General features: G+C 36.9%; 1 protein-coding gene and 1 long non-coding RNA gene across 9 annotated transcripts in view; one reads left to right on the top strand and one right to left on the bottom strand.

Moving 5' to 3' along the window:
* The window catches only part of LOC101742157 (kinesin-like protein unc-104), a 102,423-nt gene that overhangs the window by 48,505 nt on the left and 32,943 nt on the right, over positions 1-20,975 (top strand). For 6 of the 8 annotated variants that reach the window (XM_062675115.1, XM_062675110.1, XM_062675116.1 and 3 more), the window contains exons 3-8: positions 5,067-5,236; positions 15,487-15,569; positions 19,318-19,396; positions 19,971-20,131; positions 20,227-20,411; positions 20,823-20,934. In XM_062675115.1, the coding sequence (XP_062531099.1) occupies positions 5,137-5,236; positions 15,487-15,569; positions 19,318-19,396; positions 19,971-20,131; positions 20,227-20,411; positions 20,823-20,934 (720 nt within the window). In that variant the 5' untranslated portion in view covers positions 5,067-5,136. Of the gene's footprint in view, positions 1-1,148; positions 1,283-1,422; positions 1,871-5,066; positions 5,237-15,486; positions 15,570-19,317; positions 19,397-19,970; positions 20,132-20,226; positions 20,412-20,822; positions 20,935-20,975 lie in introns of those variants that run through there. The other 2 variants (XM_062675106.1, XM_062675107.1) reach the window with 2 other exon arrangements.
* On the bottom strand, positions 928-2,398 carry LOC134201130 (uncharacterized). The gene is made up of 2 exons (XR_009976331.1): positions 2,332-2,398; positions 928-1,898 (listed from the first exon to the last, which is right to left on the bottom strand). It is a non-coding gene; the product is annotated as an uncharacterized LOC134201130 (long non-coding RNA).

Below are 20,975 nucleotides of genomic sequence, written 5' to 3'. Positions count from 1 at the left end.
CATGTAGTCTGAATCGATACACAGCAGTTGCGTCACCGCCCACACTAGCTGAGCCTTTCAGAAGTGCGTACTAAGTCTAGTACTTTGACCTGTGTCATTTCATTAATGGCGTGACGTATCTTGAATAAAGTGTGATGACAAATGAATGAATCATTTGCATGCAAATTTTAAAGACGACTTAATAAAAAACTTTAAATTTGTCATAAAATCTTCGAGCAAAGTGTCCCTTTAAAAGGAATAAGTTGAACTGATTTAACATAATATTTGGAATGACGGGTCCTAAAAAAAAATACTACACTTGATTGAAATTATATTTTTTCTTATCTGTCACGTACTTATTTGGGACAACCGATATTAGAAACATATGTTTAAAAACTTAAATATCTTCACAGTCTTTGCTCTGTTTGGTCAGTTTCAATAACAACAAGCATTTTCAGGATTTAGTACCGTATGAGTGTAGTAAATACATACACATGTTAGTGATTAATATTTAGTAAATTGCAGAAGCTACTGCAAGGCTGATCGATGATCGCCTTCAAATGTAATGTTGTAGCCTCGATATCATGCGTGTGTTTCATGGGAAGTGCTCTGAGGAATTGTTTGAGATGATTCTATAATCTGGTTTTTACCACCGCACAGCAAGACCACTGGAGTAGACTTAATCCATACTACCTGGAGCCACCTACGTTCATCCACAGTGCATTTCCAGAGATATTTTTTGCCACGTACTTTGGTACGGTACGGCTTTGGAGACAAGCTCCCCTCTACGGTGTTTCCCGAGCGCTATGACTTATCCTTCTTCAAAGAGGCTTGTGGAGAGTATTTAATGGTAGGCAGTGACTTGGCTCTGTTCTTGGCATTGCTGAAACCCATGGGCGTCGGTGACCACGTACGTCTGCCTACTAGGGTAATAAAATAAAAATGCGATAAATTTTCAAATTAGTATGGAATCTAAAAAATAAAAATGCTCTTAGTACTGTCTTTCATACTTCATAAGGAATAGAGTCATAGCGTTTGTGTGGATTTGTTATTTGCTGTGTCCGATGCGCGTTGGTTCCTTTGCGCATCCGAAGTTAAATCGAAGGCTGGCCAGGAAGTCCTGCGCATGCCCGGCCCTGGTCTCTCCGGCGACTTCGGTGTCGACCCGCAGTCGCACCGCGCTCGTCACCCGACCCGCCATGTCGGCCGACGCTGCAACTTGACTGAGCACTCAGCTCTGGTGACACAACAAACAGAACCTCTCATTATTGCCACAATAGTTCACGACCGCAAGGCGATTCGGGTAAGTCCGTAGCGGGTCATTTGTAATCAATTACCCAAGCTAGTGCAGTGCTCAAGGTTAGGGGCTTTGGTTGTATTTTTCTCGGATACCGATCTGCGATCTCCAATGCAGAGGGGGGGGGGGGGTTGTAGAGGGCGCTGGTGCGCGCGGTGAGTCATCTCTGCGACACGTTTTTCATGGCCGCCCCTTCGATCTTCGGTATTCCTGCAGGTTTCTGGAACGGTTTTCGGAGGATGTACTTGCAGTAGTTACGTAACAGCGTTTTGGGAGTGCAGCGGCTGTGGCGGCCGACGCTTTCGTTTCGCCGTGTGCTCACTCGACCGCAGCCAATTACAGCACGCCAGTACAGTTTACAGGAAAACATTCACCATTTTGTTTGCGGGCCTCTTGGAAGCGACCGCTCGTGCAGTGTCTCGTGAACAACATGGATCTTTTTTATTTGGTTTTAGTTCGTTTGATAGAAGCGGTCGGTACAGTCTTGTGATTTATTGATTTTGTTGTGAAGTGGGTGTCGATTTGTTTGTTTTGTTGGATTTCCTCGAAGTGTATTGTTGGACAGCTACGTTATTGCCATCTTCATTGACATAGGTAATACACGTAGCAATATATTTGAGTTCTGTAAGATTTTTTATTTACTGCACATTAAAAATAAAAAAAATTACCTACCAATTCAAAAAGTCTCATCAAATAAAATAAAAACACGCTTTCATAGAAAACGGAGATAACATTCTAATTATTTTTATTCTGGTTAACCTGGTTAGGTTTAGGCCGGTCATTAAATTTTAAAATATTACCATCGAACCTTGATACGTGACATGTCCTTCTACAAGCGAGGAAGAAACGAAGAGTGCTTAACAATGGCCAGCGGCTCAGCTCTGTCCCTGGCTTTCCTGAAGTCCATGGGCGACGGTAACCAATAACCATCACGTTGGCCGTATGCTCCTCTGCCTATAAGGCCAATAAAAACAAAAAAATCGTGTACAAATCTTCAAGTTAAACAGACGTCTTGAATGTTGCTGAAAATTACACTGAAAGATTCCGCTACTTACATAGACACAAATGTAAGTCAAGCTAAAAAATATCGTGTCAAAAATGATTGAAATTGTCAATTACATTGATTTTTAAAATGTTTCCAAGGTTCCATAAGTACAAATAATTTAAATTTAATTATAGATTGACAGTATACTTTGTATTGTACATTAAAAATAAGTAGAACAACGAAACTAATCCTATAGAGCCTTATTTACCACCGAACCCTACTACATAGTGAATATTTTTTTATGTGCAGAAAACAAAATAATATTCAGAAAAAGACAGAAATAACAATCACAAAAAGTAAATACAAATAAAATATTACCACTTTATCTCTACATGTCTTGTGTTTTAAAATGAGTATTACAAATATCAAATCTTTGAGTATCAAAAAATTAATACCGTAATGATTTATATATTTTGATTATCAGTTAGTTCTGTTTGATGAATATTTTATTTGAACAATATATATTTTCTTTTACTTAACTTGATTTTATAAGCTTACTTTTTATCTTAAAATGCCGCACTTTATAGTATTTTTTTTGTCTGGCAACTGTGAGACAAATGTTTCAACAACAGAACTCTTTTATTGGTTATAGGCTGTTACTACATACAACAAATTTTTATAGCCTTATGACTACAATAAAATGTAATTTCATACCTTATTTATTCTAAATATAAAAATTAAAAGAATATATCACTTTGGTAACGTAACAAAACTATGTGCTCCATAACTAAAATTTATACAGGTACGTCTCCGATGTATTTAAGCCAAAAAAATTATTTTTTTTATATATTTTTTTTTGCTGATACATTGAATGCTGTTGTTTTTGGTTCCGTAATCGTGCATAAAATATTATTTTCTTGATGATGATGTTTTAGGGATAACTAAAATAAATGTACGAATTATTTCGAAAAGATAAAAATGAATCAGCTGAGACGCGCATGCGCAATGCTACCTTTGTCGGAGCGTGACGTGCTTAAACGGTACTTACTCTGTGACCTAACTCGCTTGTTCACAAAAAAAATACAGTTCCGTTATAATTGGCCCTGTTACATTACACGACCACGAGATGATGGATCATTTAAATTGTTTTGTTAAGATTTACAAGATTGGCGAACTACTTACTTAACATCGAAAAAAAAAAATACAATAATTCACAAAGGAAAAGTTGATTTGATTCAAACAAACCGAATCACTTACATATTTTTATTTTTCTTAAAAATAAACATTTAAGACAGGATTGCTCAGATTAATTGATGAAGTTAGAAAAAAACATTCTATATCCTAAAGATACTAATATCCTAAAGCAGTTCTTTATTTCTTTAAAACATTTTGAATCGAAACCATTATTATTGTACATTATTATGAAATTCAATACGATGCATAGGAAATTTCTAATTTTTAATCGTAGCGTTAAAAAAAAATACAACTTCACAGAATCACAGTAAATAAAAGCATAAAACTTCTAAAAAATCATAAAGCTAAAACGTTATTCGCTTTTCAAGTGATTCTTTATCTCGTCACAAAACATTACGAACTGAATTGAGCGTAATGCCTTTATTAGGTGACGTAAGTAAATGAATAATTTAGAGACAAATCCCTAAAGCTGTAGATAGGTAGATGTTATTTTCTGTGCAATGAGGTGTTCAGAATTACGCAGTTTGCCTTCGAAACGTCCTGTAGTGCCACGCGACGGCCGCTTCAAGACCTCGGCTCTGTTTTATAGGAAAACTAGCCGCACTCGCCCACTTCGCCGGGCATTTAAAATTAACATTATTATTTATTGTCATTATTATTAGGGAGTCCAACACTCATAAAAACATTAGCCTATCCATTAAGTAAATGTATTTTTTACATGGATACCAAGCTTAAGGTCAATCGGAGGCATGGTTCAGTAGTTATAACGGAACATCCGTAAAAACGACTGTAGATTTATATATTAATATAGATTATGTTTAAAAAACAAATACAAAGCTTAAAAATCGATTTCAGGAAATCAGCAATTTTTGAAAATCGAAATGATATAGCTGATTTAGAATTATCTAAATTGAATTAAACAGTTTACTAGAAGAAAACTGATATTTGAATTATGCTTTATAATATGTTTTCGCTGTATAATTTTGCATTTGTGTATGTGTACAATGCTGTATTTTTTATCGTCTTTTTGCTGGATATTATTAAATTTAAACGAAAAGGGTTCAAGATAGATTGTGTTTTTATTTTGAATGTTAAAATACAAAGGATTTTAATGTATCAATGTTGAATGACTGAGATGAAGCGGCTACAGAGAAGTTAGAATTTATTCCAATATCATCTCCGTTTCTAACTTCGTATATTTTTAAGAGTCACGGAATTCAAGACTAATAAAATCACCTCTAGAGCATTTATTGAAACATTTTTTACGATTGACTTCCACGGTGAAGGAATAACATTGTGTAATAAAAATCAAACCCGCAACATTATAATTTGCGTAATTACTGGTGGTAGAACCTCTTGTGAGTCCGCACGGGTAGGTACCACCGCTCTGCCTATTTCTGCCGTGAAGCAGTTATGCGTTTCGGTTTGAAGGGTAGGGTAGCCGTTGTAACTATACTTGAGACCTTAGAACTCATATCTCAAGGTGAGTGGCGGCATTTACGTAGTAGATATCTATGGGCTCAGGTAACCACTTAACACCAGGTGGGCTGTGAGCTCGTCCACCCATCTATGCAATAAATAAATAAGTCTAATTTAAAAATCTTGTTTCAGGCATAAAACCGGTCTCGTACCGATGTGCTAGAGAAATCTCATCGACGAGTTAAAAGAAGCCGCAGCCACCATGTCGTCGGTGAAGGTGGCCGTCAGGGTCCGCCCCTTCAACTCGCGTGAGATCGCCAGAGAATGTAAATGCATCATAGAAATGTCCGGGAACACTACAGGTTAGTGCTTAAACTTATTTCACGTTAGCAAAACATGTTTTTTTTCCCTACCTATGCTGATAGCCTTGAGAGGCTATTTCAGCTTCACCCTAACGTGTGTAGGTGAGCTTACGGGGCTCAAACTGGAGTGTTGCTGATCCTAACAGAGCAGTGCTTCGCAGAATCTACCACCGGATCGGAAACGCGACCCACTGAGAAGATCCGGCGAGAAACTCAGTGGGTGCGAAACATGGTCACGTTTCGCTATCAATTTCGGTAGTTAGCGGCTTGGCTCGGTAGGCAGCGGCTTGGCTCTGCACTTGGCATTGCTGAAGTCCATGGGCGACGGTAACCACTCACCAGGTGGGCCGTATGCTCGTCTACCTACAAAGGCAATAAATAAATAAAAAGATCAATATACGAAACACCAATTTATTGAAACTATACTCGTGCCCCCCCCTGTCGTTCGTTGATGGAACTACAACTAGAACCTTCTCTGAAGTGTCAACTACAACTGTACCAAGTTTCATCATAATCGGATGAATGCTTAAGTAGAAGAACGAAGACGAACGTATAGAGAAACAAAGTTATTTATTTGTATAGATTTAACATTTTTGATGATAAAATTTTTTTTAAGTATCTACATTTCCAGTGTAGGCGCATCATTAGATAAATAATTCAATGGGGTCTGAGGGTTTTTAATCCGAGCACAAAGTTTTAGAAAAGAAGGATAGGGTTTCTAATACAAAATTGTAAATTCAATTACGTATCACAAGGAGTTTGATTTATTGAAAATGATAACACCATTAAGTATCATGCCAAAATGCTTAAAATTTAGAATGTTTTCATTACTTCAAAAGTCTCTGTTTACTTAATACGAGTATAAGATATAATATAATTTTTCACTTGGGTAACTTGTTCTAAATTTATCTGTAGGTAATAACTACTAAATAATAAAACTGGTACATAGTGTTGATATTCATTAATAAAACATTGCAACACTTTTGAACGTATTTAAAAATTGTTATTCGTTAAAAACGTGTCTCTTTACGAGTAGTCGTGTGTAGCCTTGAGAAGCTTTCCGAAATTAGCGCCTGTGTTATTTACGGCGCCCCCTTGACCCTTTGTAATGAAGATTGACTATAACGTTCCCATAAAGAGCCCTTCGCTTGTCAGTTTTTGTTGAGTAAGCTTCTTCGGGAAGCCATTAGCACGATGTGCTTGATGTTTACTTGTCGCGTAATGCTTATTCCGTATTTACTTGTAATGTGTTAACGACCCTGGTGATCGTTAGCGATAGATCATGTGGCTTTCTAAACTGGTCACAATTGGCAGCCCTCAAAGCAGTCTACGGAGATATCTTATAACTATTGAAATCAATTCTCGTTAAGTTCTAGCTTAGACTAGCTCATATCGTATAACTACGCACGATATCAGTTTTTTCAATGATGGGATTTCTTATTCCTCAGAGACCTCTTCAGCTTTAAAATTACAGGTGGGTGAGCACGAACTCAGCAAGAGAGTTTGAATGTTATGCGTGTTTAACCTGAAATGTGTTGCTTATTCTTGAATTTAGTAGATTGTGATACATTGATAGTATTTGATAGTGCTAATGGCACAAGTGATTGATTGCTCACCTGTCAGTGTTGAACACTGCCATTAGAAGGTGGATGTTTTCAATATTTGGCGTTAGAGTATGAAATTTTCATTATTCATAATATACTCTTCTTCAGAGATTCTTTGTTGAGCTTTTGTCTGCTCAACTTATAAAATCTTCACTCATTTATCAAGGATTTTGCAAAACTTCGTGAAGTTGATGATTGTAACCTAAAAATTCACCTACGCAATTTCAGTTTGTCTGTACGTTTGTCTACAATAGCTAAAACAATTTTTATAGAAGTTTCCGATGTGCATTGAGATTGTGATAAAGCTTGGTGGAATTTTTGAAACAGATTGCGCTAACGAAACCGCAAAAAAGTGCTTGTCTAAATTTTTAATTGAAAGTAAACTATTTTAATAAAAACGATATAGGACTTGCGCGCTATTTTCAGAAGTTTCAATATTCAGTTCGAATTTTATAAAATTAACGGTTCCATTGTTTGTGCTGTTACGCAACCGTGTGCGTGCTACGAAGTAGGTACTAGCCTGGAAGGTCGTGAACGAAACCTCACAAGCTACCAATGTCAGTTGAAATCAATCGCTATATTCGATAATGGCGCTTCCGAAATCCAGTAATCGATATTCTTGTGTTTTCAGACGAGTTGACTCCCGTCCGCTTCGCTGGGCATTTAAAATTAACATAATTAGTTCTCACCCCCATAAAGATTCTCATCATTAACGTCCCCATAACGAGTTTAGGGAGTCCAACACTCATATAAATACTAGCCTATCCCTTAAGTACATATATTTTCTACATGGATACCAAGTTTCAAGCCAATCGGATGCATGGTTTAGTAGTTATAACGGAACATCCGTAAAAACCACTGTAGATATATATATTAGTATAGAGTATAGATTACAAAATATTAGTAGCTGTCATTGACAACGTCTAGTTGTGAAGCTACGTGGGTAGCTATCGCTGACTTGTCTATTTCTATTCCTGTCCTGAGAAGTCACCCGTTACCGTTTAAAGGATGTGGTAGTTTATATGACAATACTTTGCAACTACCAGCTTTCTTATTTTCGCTTCAAGCCTCACGTCTTAAGGTGGACGATGGCATTAACTTCGTCAGCTGTGGTCGATTTTACAACAAATAAATTTGATGTATGTATATGTGCGAGTTTTTTACTATCATGTACTAGTTTGGATTAAACAGAATCACTTCTGTAAAATTTGAATGGAGATTTATGTAAAATCGTGTACATTAATGTTGAAATTGTCAAGGCCAATGAAAGCTATAAACAATTCGACACAAAAGAATTAATAGAAACTTCTGGACCATTGTTATAAATATTTCATGAAAAGAAGTCTCTTATTCACGATTGACGATTAAACCAATTGAATTTTCGAAGCTTTCATTTCAGAATCCATTACCTCCAGAAAGCTATTCCGTTGAAAAATTTTTCGGTACAGATTTTAAGTGACTTCATTGTACTAAATAATAAATTCTTAAATGAGATTCCGCTTAAGAAACGCTTTCGTTGAAGTCCCCTCGATTTGTCTTTCCAGAGAAAAATCCAAAACATTAAACTCTTAGAGGTTGGTCGTGAGTTGGTACTGAGATTTAAATTTTTGGGGCAACCGATAAATCTCGCGGAATTTAGGGCTTCGCCCGGGGGCGGGGTCGACGGTATGTTTAACGAGCGTTGGACTGAAAGCCTTCATAGTAAAAAGGTCGTGTAGCCGACGACCAATTAAGACTATTAACAGCCGAGTAAGTTTGAATTCTGGCGTCATATTTGAAAGAGCACCATTTGCGGGTGCAACGTCCCGTTTTACCTTAACGAGCTCTTGCAACTCGTTAACGATCACTGTCCACTGAATGTTTCATATTTGATGAAGTAATTATCTTAATGGTTTTAGTGTTAAAAGGGTTTTAGTGTTAGTGCGTCATATTAGAAGTGAAACCTTTTGAAAATTTGTATCAAAGGGTTGAGCGTCGTAACTGATTGATAAGATCGTCCATCCTTTTGTTCATTTATATGACCGATGATAGTGAACAAGTATATATAATTCTAGATTCAGTTTGTTCAAAACCATATAAAGAGCAGCATGATGGGAGGAGTCGAATTTGAGGGGAATAAAATTCCTCACAATGACACTATTTGTTAAAATGTGTTAACTTTACCACCGATTAAAAAAGACGTAGCTTTGAGAAATACCTCTGAAATATAAAGCTTTTTTTATTTTATTTTTTTTTATTGCTTAGATGTAAGCTATTGAAAGTTAGATCTTTTTCGCAAATTGATTGAAGGCATTCCAGCTGTGATTGGCTCCCGTAACCACTTAAGACTATCTAGGGCGTGAGCTCGATCTCTAGATTTTTTTTTACAAGCCCCTTTTAAGTAATAGTTCCATTTTTTTACTAGACTAATTGTCTCTCCGTGTCTCCCCGTTACTGTAGCATGTCCTTCTGTCCAGCAAATAGGAACTCTGAACATATTTGACTGTGTTCAATAAAACATACAATGTGTTCAAACAGGGATCTCCTACAAGTTGTACCATTCTAATTCTGGCACGTGCAAAATACGAACACTGGATGCATATGCGTGTATCCGATACGCGCTCAGTTGAGCGTGTACGAAGATTCACGCAATTTTGTTTCATGTTCACTGAAAAATAGCACTAGGCATGTAGGTCGACTGATCAAGGTAAACAAGTTAACAGTTTTTAACGTTATAAAAACAATCATTATTATTTACGTAATAATTGTTGATGGAAAATATACGCTAGATTTAAATGTCGTGAATTTTATAATAAACTCTGAGTTGGCTAGATAAAAAGCTTAGTTTCCCAAGTTGACTGCCGGGTCATTACTTGTAAGAAAAAGAAAAAAAAACAAACACGTGGGGTATTCGAAACCACCACCATTTATTTATTTATTTAGACTTCGGACACCGAATATCTTTAATAGAGCTTTTTTTTCTTTTTGGGAGCTTTTTGTTTTGGATTTTTAATAGACCTTTGTGCAAACTGCTGGGTCAATCCGGCGATTAATTTAAAAACTTATTTAATGTTTTTATTATTATGTTTCGTTCAGTTAAAAGATATCTTTGCCTGTCGTGTAGTAACTATTAAGTTTCACATTCGCACCATTAGTCTGTAGGTATTGTACTATTATACGTAGAATCGTGTGTGGTCGATTCGTTAAAAGCAAAAGCAAACCTGTCTAAACTTTACCCGCAAGTACTGTTTTGTGTTACTCTCGAAAACTTTCCCGCATTCTAACTCACCCTTTTAGGTATACGAAGCGGTATTTCCCACGAAATTATTGTTGTATCCGACGCCCGCAATACCCATTGTGGTTTGCTCATTCGACGCCGTTATACGTAGGTAGGTATATATAGGCTGAACCCTTCCGTTTTCAAGGTTATGTTTTCTGAATTGCGAGGTCGTACACGGGATGCTATCCAGTTTAGTAATACTTAGTCTCATTAAATTGGAATTCAGATTGTGAAGTCGCGTCGAATGCGGAATTTCGTTTTAAAAAGCTTTAGTTTGAAAGTTGGCAATGGGTTTTAAGAAGCATTCGATGTTTTTTGGCCCAAATCCACTATACGAATTGTTAATCTTCTTCTTTTATCTATCTATATATATAAAAATGAATTGCTGTTCGTTCATCTCGTTAAAACTCGAGAGCGGCTGGACCGATTTGGCTAATTTTGGTCTTGAATTATTTGTGGAAGTCCAGAGAAGGTTTAAAAGGTAGATAAATATGAAAATGCTCGGAATGAAATAAAAATAACAATTTTGTTTTTCCTTTGATGTGTCCCCCGTCGGACGGATTCCTTTTGTTTGTTTTAAGTTTATTTAATACAAAAGTTTAGGTCTTTTATTTATCGATTGAGGCACTACGATGTTTGCCGGGTCAGCTAGCTATTTTATAAATTTAAATTATATGTATGCGCTTCGTTGTAATCGCGTTTTAAGTTCAATGAACCATTTGAACGTACTAAAGCCGCCCCATCCTATTTTCCGGATCGTAAAAGAACAATCACTCCCTTCACGGAATCAGCGATCTTTGACCTTTGTTCAGCAGCCCGTTTATGTTCGCAACGTTCTCTTTTGTTAGATACTCCATTTGTAGCGGGGGAGATGTATGAATTATGCGCATTTTGTTCGAATAGCACTTTAGATAATACAATGCCAACTACGGAGTAGCAGCCTGATCGATGTTACTTGAGTAATGAAACGAACGAGTAATGTTTCACCGACATACGATTGATGCAATATACCGACGTCACGATAGTGATGAATTGTAAATCTAATTTATAGAAGTGATTGCTTAAAGTTTTTTTTTTTTTTTGTAGTTTATAGGTTCGGTCATGATTTATGCGACTCATTTTAAAATTCGAATATTTGTTGTTTGTTTAGGCAAGGTTTACGTCAAACTGACATTAGCGTATACAGAGCGCGAGTAGTTTCATCAAATAAGGTTTCGTTCATTTATACTGGTGGTAGGACCTCTTCAGTCTGCCCGGGTAGGTACCACCAACCTGCCTATTTCTGCCGTGAAGCAGTAATGCGTTTCGGTTGGAAGGGTGGGGCAATCGTTGTAACTATACTGAGACCTTAGAACTTATATCTCAAGGTGGGTGGCGCATTTACGTTGTAAATGTCTATGGGCTCCAGTAACTACTTAACGCCAGGGGGCTGTGAGCTCGTCCAACCATCTAAGCAATAAAATAAAATAAATCACGATAGACAGCATGGAGCAGACGGAGCATGGCTGGATTTCATTATTAGCTTATAGAATTGGGAATTATTTTCCACCAGATTCTTATATTATTAAAGGCAGTCAAGAGATTTTAATAACAGGAATTACAAGAATGCTTCGAATAAAAAATAACTTACAAAGCCTAACAATAGTTTAAAAGACACGCAACACTCTTTGTATTTCGACTTTGAAATAACCGTTCGATACAAACGCCCGTCGTTTCCGGAATGTTCGCTAGAGCAACACCGCGGACGACCATTCTTTGTTTGGTTAGAAAATGTTCAGATCTTCACGGTCGGTTTTCCGAACGTACTCCATTCAAATGAATTTGATTTAACTATGTTTTAAAAAAATAAACTCACATAACATTCTCTAAATCGAAATTTAAAATATTTAATACAATTTATTTTATGCCTATATCGAGTTTATTGATGTTGCGCAAGCCGCCTTAAAACATTTATAGTTCATTTACATTATTAGTTCATGCATTACCTATTACCTACTATCTGTTTCCTGTTCCTGTTTCCTGTTCTACAGTTTCCACGGGCCCTGCGCTTCGTCTTTGACTATTAGAATTTACTCAATTATTTGACATATATTGTATAAGTGGATTGATAGGTCTACTGTATGCTTTGCGACTTCCCTAAATTCAGTTTGGAATTTATGTGTGTAATTTATCAAAACATTACATTATTTTATAATAATATTAGATCTTTTCTAAAATGGAAGTAGCCCAAGTTACTCCTTGTTACATGAACTATATGCTAGTGAAAGTCCGTCAAAATCGGTCTAGCCTTTCCAGAGATTGGCCGGAACAAACAGACAGACTGACAAAAATTGTAAAAAATATTATTTTGGTATAAATGTACCTTCATATGCATGTAGTAAAAAGCGGTTATTTTCAATATTATAAACAGACACTTCAATTTTATTTATTTGGTTAGTTGGACTTAGTTAGACTAATAAGAAGTTGTGTCACTCTGGTGCATAGACTACCAGTCAATTTAGTACGTAAAATGACGTATCAGCGAACACATTGTCATTTATACTATAGAACACATAACCGGCGTTGCCCGGTTCATGTCATTTACTATGGTAATAATTGTAAATAGACGTGCTTTAACAAAAACCGACTTCAAATAGAAATGACAAGATATTCCAAAACAGATTAGTATACACTAAAAACAATAATCATCGAAATCGGTTGGCGTGATATTGAGTTATTGAGTTATTCATCTATATGTCGCGCACGTACCTACTTAATGCAAATTTAAGACTTATATGGTTTTCTCATAGATACCATTATTAGAACTGGACTAAATTGAAATGGGGCCTCACGGGAAGCATCAGCTTTTTAATAAAAAAATAATCATCAAAATCGATTCACCCAGTCAAAAGTTATGAGGTAACAAACATAAAAAAAACATACAGTCAAATTGAAAAGCCCCTCCTTTTTTGAGGTCGAAAGAAATATATAAAAAGAATAAGCGTCAATCCAATTTGAAAAAAACCTTCTTTACAAGAAATTTCACCTAAATTCGTTAAGCCATTTAGGCGTGATTGAGTAAAAAACATACGAATACATATTTAACAAACATATTTAATATTACTAGTGGTCTCCCAGCGGTCGAAATTCGACCATAATTGTTAATTTAAATTATAAGTTTCAACATTATTAGATTATATTTTCAAATACTTTATTTCTATAATAATTTCGCCAACACTACCCTATAAACAAAAAAATTAAAAACAAACAATATTAATCTATTCTCAATTTGACCATGGACTTTAAACAATAACAAAAGTTTGACAATAAAAAAGAGTATATAAATTGTTATATATCTGTATATGTGTTTTGTCAAATACATAGTAGTGTGTTTAATGTTATTTTTATTGATTAAGTGTATTAATTATGCACAATTAAAAAAAAAATTTTCGTTCATAAATTGAATATTTTCTTATAAGTGTGAGAAATTTCATAGTCGGTCTGCGCAATTATCTTAAAAAGAGTACAAAGTTTTTGCTTCACGCATTAATATATAGTTAATATATGTTTATTCGTAGTACATATTAACCCATAGACACAGCTCACTGAGTTTCTCGCCGGATCTTCTCAGTGGGTCGCGTTTCCGATCCGGTGGTAGATATGAAGCACTGCTCTTGCTAGGGCCAGTGTTAGCAACACTCCCGGCTTGAGCCCCTTGAGCTCACCTACTAGCTCGGTGAATCTAGAATAACCCCTCGAGACTACTAGAATTGGTTGGAAAAATAAAGGTACATATAATTGAAACGTTTCAGTGCTGCGAATGAATATAGGTAGGATTGAATGCGAGTTGGACGCGGAGACCGACGCCGGTCGATACGTCGCGTCTCGCTCACGACGTCACCCGAACGATCGGCGATCTGTTTATATAGACGTTATGGTACTACGATGAAAACGAGATTATAATCTGAGGGGCTGCCAAAATGAAATGAAATTGCATATTCGCCTCTTTGTTTTTTATGGTTCTCGTTTTGATAAATCTATGCATAAACAAGTCGAATATGTCCGGTAAATACAAGGTCTTTTGTCGTTACTGTACTAATAAATGCGAATGAGATTAGTAAATCTATTTATATATATAAATGAATTGTTGTTCGTTAGTCTCGCTAAAACTCGAGAACGGCTGGACCGATTTGGCTAATTTTGGTCTTGAATTATTTGTGGAAGTCCAGAGAAGGTTTAAAAGGTAGATAAACATGAAAATGATCGGAATTAAATAAAAATAACAATTTTGTTTTCCTTTGATGTGTCCCCCGTCGGATGGATTCCTTTTGTTTGTTTTAAGTTTATTTTGTACAAAAGTTTAGGTCTTTTATTTATCGATTGAGGCACTACGAAGTTTGCCGGGTCAGCTAGTCGAATATAAATGTAAACGAATGTTTTTTGTACGTAATAAATGTGTCTGCACATCGACGTGTGAAAGGCTCTTTGGTTTAAGCGATATTTCGATTTTTATCTTTGTAATTAAAGGTCCGTTTTATTTGGTATTAGTATCAACAATTATTTCAATATATTCAATTGTACTTCAATTAAGTATACTCCAATCGAATTGCTGAAAAAAAAAAATTGTTTTGATATTTTTTCCAAATTTTAAAGTTTAAGTCAGGGGATCCCAAACTTATTTTGTCTACTGCCCAGTTTGAGAATAAATTATTTTCTTAGCGCCCCCATTTTTGCACCGACTTAAAAACCACTATAGCGAGAGCTCAGTCGATGTCGAAGTGTGACATTACAAATCGCCTCCTACGCCTCTACACAACGCCCCTTTTTTTTCTGGGTATATTACGACCCCCTTTAGGTCTGTGGCGCCCACAAGGGGCCTTTATCGTCCACTTTGGGAAAGACTTGTTTAAATGGTTAACCTGTAAATTTGCAGAAAAGACGCATAATATCGCCCCTCGGTATGAATTATTGGATTGTAACATTAGACAGTTATGTTGGTTGTTCAGTGAATATTATTGTTATGGTACTATTAACGTACAAAACGAGTTTAACAATATTATGTTTTTAGGGATAGTCACTGCGGAACTTAGTTTAATTTTACTTCGTATGTTTTGTTTTTAATGTATAGACGGGCTCTTCGCTCATCTGGATTTGAGTGGTACCGAAGCACCTAGACATCGCAACGTGAATATCGCCACCCACCTTCAGGCTTAAATTTCAATTGCCTAATATACGACCGTCACCCTTCAAACCCGAACGCTTTACTGCTTCACGGCAGAAATAAGCAGGGTGGGCGGTGGTAGCTACGAGTCAGGGCTCACGAGACGGCCTTTCAACAGTCCTAAACCCGATTCAGTGTGATTATGTAGTAAAGACGAATCTATTTAACGTTGCTTATCTTGTTTCAGTTATCGTCAATCCCAAGGCACCTCCCGGTAGCAAGGAAGGCGCCAAAAGCTTCAACTTTGATTTCTCCTATTGGTCGCACAACGTAAGTATTTTAAACGGTTTCCGATCATTTATGAAATGCACATATATTGAAAGAAAAAATGTATTCCATAGAATGGTGGATTCCATTCTGGTGGTAGGACCTCTTGTGAGTTCGCACGGGTAGGTACCACCGCCCTGCCTATTTCTGCCGTGAAGCAGTAATGCGTTTCGGTTTGAAGGGTGGGGCAGCCGCTGTAACTATACTAAGACCTTAGAACTTACATCTCAAAGTGTACCCACTTTTTTACGCGCATTTAGGTTGTAGATGTATATGGGCTCCAGCAACCACTTAACATTAGGTGGGATGTGAGCTGGTGCAACCATATAAGCAATAAAACTGCGATTTGACGTGGATCATTTCGATCTTCGAAAATTGAGCTATCGCATACTTCAAGGAGTAATGTCTACGAAATTATCATTACTACTCCTTGGATTCATAAATATTGAACAGGCAAACGAGCATCTTGCGAGTCACGAATCTCATCAACAGATTTAATATATCAGGATGTCGTGACTCGCATATTCTCGCGACAAACAGGAATAGAAACGTGAAATGAGATAACAATTGTTAACTTTATGAGTATTTATTTATATATCGTGAAAGTAAGAGTAAAGTAGCTGAGGTTCTGAATATTCTGTGAAGGTCGATCGACTTACTATCTATACGAATATTATAATGCTAAAGACTTTGTTTGTTTGAACGCGCTAATCTCAGGAACTACTGTCCGATTTGAAAAATTATTTCAGTGTTAGTTAGCCCATTTATCGAGGAAGGCTATAGGCTATATAATTCCAGGCTAAGACCAATGCAAGCGAAGCATCAATAAATAATGTTTCAAAATCGGGGTTTTAATCCCTTTTGAGTACTTCAAGGTCTAAAAAAAGTTCGCAACAGCATATCTCTATATATTAAGGTTGGCTCTCTATAACATTTTTTATGCTAACCAAATTTGTTCTAAAATAAAGCATTATTTGTGAAGGTGTTTTTATAAAGATTATATTCTACGTAAATGAAGAAGCGGGTAAAATTTAACGTTATGCCAAAGTAACTATTTCACGCGGACAAAGTCGCGGGCAAAAGCTAGTACTATAATAAATTAGTAACTTTATTATGGCGTGAGATTATTTTTATATTTTTTATCATTTCACCAGTCGGCACCGAACCTGCGCTTAAAAATAATCTTTCGTTCAAATTTTTATTTAATGATTACCATTAGGGGAAATTCGAGTCAAAAGTATAAATAAGTAGTAAAGTGAAGGATCGCTAGTTACATCAAATAAAACGATTGAAATCTATACATGTAAAAGCGATCAAATTTCAATCAATCGATCGATGACGTTGACTATGATCGCCGAGTAATAGAATGAGACTCCGTGAACCAATACGTTCATTTATATTCGTTTAAAATCGTCGTGGCCTAACGAATAAGACGTCCGGTGCATTCGTGTTGAGCGATGCACCGGTGTGCGAATCTCTGGCGGGTACCTTTTTTTTTTTTCTAATGAAATACGTACTCGAGAAATGTTCACGATTGATTTCCACGGTGAAGGAATAACATCGTGTAATAAAAATGAAACCCGCAAAATTATAATTTGCGTAATTACTGGTGGTAGGACCTCTTGTGAGTCCGCGCGGGTGGGTACCACCACCCTGCCTATTTCTGCCGTGAAGCAGTAATGCGTTTTGGTTTGAACGGTGGGACAGCCGTTGTAACCATGTATACTTGAGACCTTAGAACTTATATCTCAAGGTGGGTGGCGCATTTACGTTGTGGATGTCTATGGGCTCCAGTAACCACTTAACACCAGGTGGGCTGTGAGCTCGTCCACCCATCTAAGCAATACAAAAAAAATAAATTCGTAAGTCTCTCCCGTGGTGGCTTACGAGTATATCGATTCTACCTAAAATTGACTAAAACAGATTATAGGATTATTCGATTATTCCGCACTATTTCTATGGCTTTTGTTGTTGTGGCCTTGCCTAATTAGGTGTAGTGGTTCTTTATGATATCGGTCGTATGAAACGCCGAAAATAAAAATGAAAATTACGAGACTATATAGTTATTAACAAAGCTTTTTGATATAAAAAAAAAGTGCAAGCGTCGTAAAATCTGTTGTTAAATTTGTATAGCAGTTTGTATCATTTACTTCGAATGCAATAAAATTAAAATTCAAAGCTACATCAGTGAACTATTCATGTATCAATTATAATTTATTGCATTGCATCGCATTGCACGCTATGATTGTGAAGACAGGATGTAACTAATGCGTTAGTAGTTGTTGAAAACGACTAGATTATAGTGGAATTTGTAAACTAGTTTTTTTTTTATCCCACCTATGCTGATAGCCTTGAGAGGCTATTTCAGCTTCACCCTAACGTGTGTAGGTGAGCTCACGGGGCTCAAACCGGAGTGTTGCTAACACTGACCCTAGCAAGAGCAGTGCTTCGCAGAATCTACCACCGGATCGGAAACGCGACCCACTGAGAAGATCCGGCGAGAAAGTCAGTGGGCTGTGTCTATGGGTTAATTCGCTCGTCGAGCCCTTCGTCGCAAGTGACGGGTTCGACGAGGACGGCGACCGGTGCTAGTGGTGCCTAAAATCACCGTTAATGGATCGTAAACTAGTGATGTTGTTGAACTCTGTGTGTTTTTGGTTACGTTTTGCGAACCACTCGTGGTTTATTTTGTTTTATTATAAAAACAAATTCAACTACCGTCTAACTCGTTAAATTGTAAAAGTACTTATGTGACTGATTTTAATTGCTACTCTCGTGCCTAATGCCCATTGCTCATTTGCATTTTCAGTCAACGAGTAGGTAATGCTGTAATCTATTCAAATTATTGTAAATTTATTCGCGTACCGTCGTTCAGCTGCTGTCGGAATATTAACCGCTTCGAGAACGCAATTTATGATATTTGTATGTAATAACGAATTGGTTTTGATTCCGAGATTCCGAATTTGATTTCCGAGAAGCACATTTGCAAGGAACGTATGTTCTACCAATGGTCCAGGAGACAGGTACAATTTCGGTCAATTATTTCTTCTCGAGCGAAACTTCGTAAAATGCATTAGGGACCTATACTATGAATACTCGCGACCGTCAGCTGCGACTCCGTGGGTGGGGCGGGCAGTGGCAGCATCCCACGCATGGAAAAAAAAGTTTTTTCAGTCCTTTCCTCCCACTTGAAAATTTGTCAGATTATACCTAGTCACTGGCTCCCGGACTACAATTGTTTGCTGAGTGCAGTGAGTGGATAAATAGAAGGCGATTTTGTACAACGAGACAAAAGTTAATTTCTGTATGAGAAGAGCGGCGAAGTTGCGGCAGATAATTATATACTAAATTCTTGAATACAAGATTCGATCTTGAGTTTTATTTTGTAAACGATTTGGAATATACATATGTACATTAACGTTCGGTACAATATTATAATGTATGTTCGGTAGGCAGTTGTTTGACTCGCTTTGCTGGGCTGTCTCTATACGCAATAAAAAAGAAAAATGTAAATAATGTAATAGATTTATAGTTCAACTGATAACTAAATTAGTCCTTGCGACATTAACGTTAAACATGCTATCCAATTCTCAGTAAATCAATTAAAAACCAAACTTGATTAATATATTTATATTTAAGAGCTTTGAAGACCACATTTCATAGTGGTTCTGCAGGATTGTATCCTTTTCAGCGATCAGTTGTCGCTAAGATTCATAATTGTATTAAAATTAAAATTTTGGTTTTGTTGCAGCCAAATGATCCCCAATTTTCATCACAAGTCATGGTGTACAAAGACATCGGTGAAGAGATGTTACAACACGCTTTCGACGGTGAGTTCTTATTAGATTATTCTTAATATACTAATACAACATTGTTCAGAGTACAATGTTGGTAAGTCTCTACTTTTAAATGTAGTATGATGATCTATTATCAACAAAGTAGATTGTATTATATAAACACAAGCTACTTGGTTAATCATTGTTTTTTCGTCTGATCAAGATAAAGATAAAATATGTCCATTTAATGTAGTCGTTCAAGGAATTCGTAATGGAATTGAATTCCTTTAGCCAGTGTGCTTAGTGCGCGTTTTTTAAAGCTATCATCGATGGCGTTAAAGTTAATTCCAATTTGTATGGAGTTGGAACGTTTGCCTACGTTTGCCGCTAGAGGCGCTGTTCCAGCTCCATACAAATTTGCGTTAACTTTTACGCTATCGAGAACGTTAAAAAGCTCGCAATAAGCACATACGTGTCTTTGTCCGCGGAAGGGTTTTTTATATTTACGAGAATTAGTGCAACATACTTCTTCGATATTTCATATCCAAATCGAGATTCTTCTTCTTATGACTGATAGATACATTTATTTTGTAACGGCGATGTGTTTAAATCAAATTATTTCTCTCAGGTTACAATATATGCATATTCGCTTACGGTCAGACCGGGGCTGGTAAATCTTATACGATGATGGGCCGCGGTGAGGATGGTCAGGAGGGCATCATTCCTCAGATCTGCAAGGATCTGTTCAGGCGCATCAGACAGACTACGTCCGATGATCTCAAATATTCGGTGAGTGATGCAATTAATCTGTGGGTTCAAAACATGAATTAATTATGTCTATTACTTGTGTTATTTAAAAAAAACACGCAATTATCTTGATGCAGGTTGAAGTGTCGTACATGGAAATTTATTGCGAACGGGTTCGTGACTTACTGAACCCTAAGAATAAGGGAAATCTTCGGGTCCGTGAGCACCCCGCCCTCGGACCGTACGTGGAGGATCTCAGCAAACTGGCGGTCACCTCCTACCAAGACATTTACGATCTCATCGACGAGGGTAACAAAGCTAGGTGAGACAAATTTATTTAGTGTTTTTTTTTGTTACAGCCACCATTTTATTAGCAATGTTGGACCTGTCAAGTCTGTGAATTCGATTTTTTACTCGATAACACAATCCGCGATTTGCACCTTAGTTCTTTTTCTATCTAAGCTGATGGCCTTGAGAGGCAATTTCAGCGTAACTCTAACAAATAGGGCTCACGGGGCTCAAATTTGACGACGTTGCTAACACTGACACTAGCAAGAGCAGTGCTTCGCATAATCTACCACCGGATCGGAAACGCGACCCACTGAGAAGATCCGGCGGGAAACTCAGTGGGCTGTGTCTGTGGATTAACCTTTGCTTGCAAATGGTTCTATACCATACTATTAGTCCATTTGGTTGAAATTTGTTTGAATTAACTAATCGTTTCGTCTGCTAGGACCGTGGCGGCTACGAACATGAACGAGACGTCGTCTCGCTCTCACGCCGTCTTCACCATATTCTTCACGCAGCAACGTCATGACGTCACTACGAATTTGATGTCCGAAAAGGCACGTATATTGTACCCTACGCGTTTACGTATTACGATCCT

This window comes from Bombyx mori, chromosome 3, assembly GCF_030269925.1.
Source record: "Bombyx mori chromosome 3, ASM3026992v2".
Lineage (NCBI taxonomy): Eukaryota > Metazoa > Arthropoda > Insecta > Lepidoptera > Bombycidae > Bombyx > Bombyx mori.
Note: the sequence above shows the minus strand (reverse complement) of the source record. Positions and strands in the feature narration are given on the sequence as shown.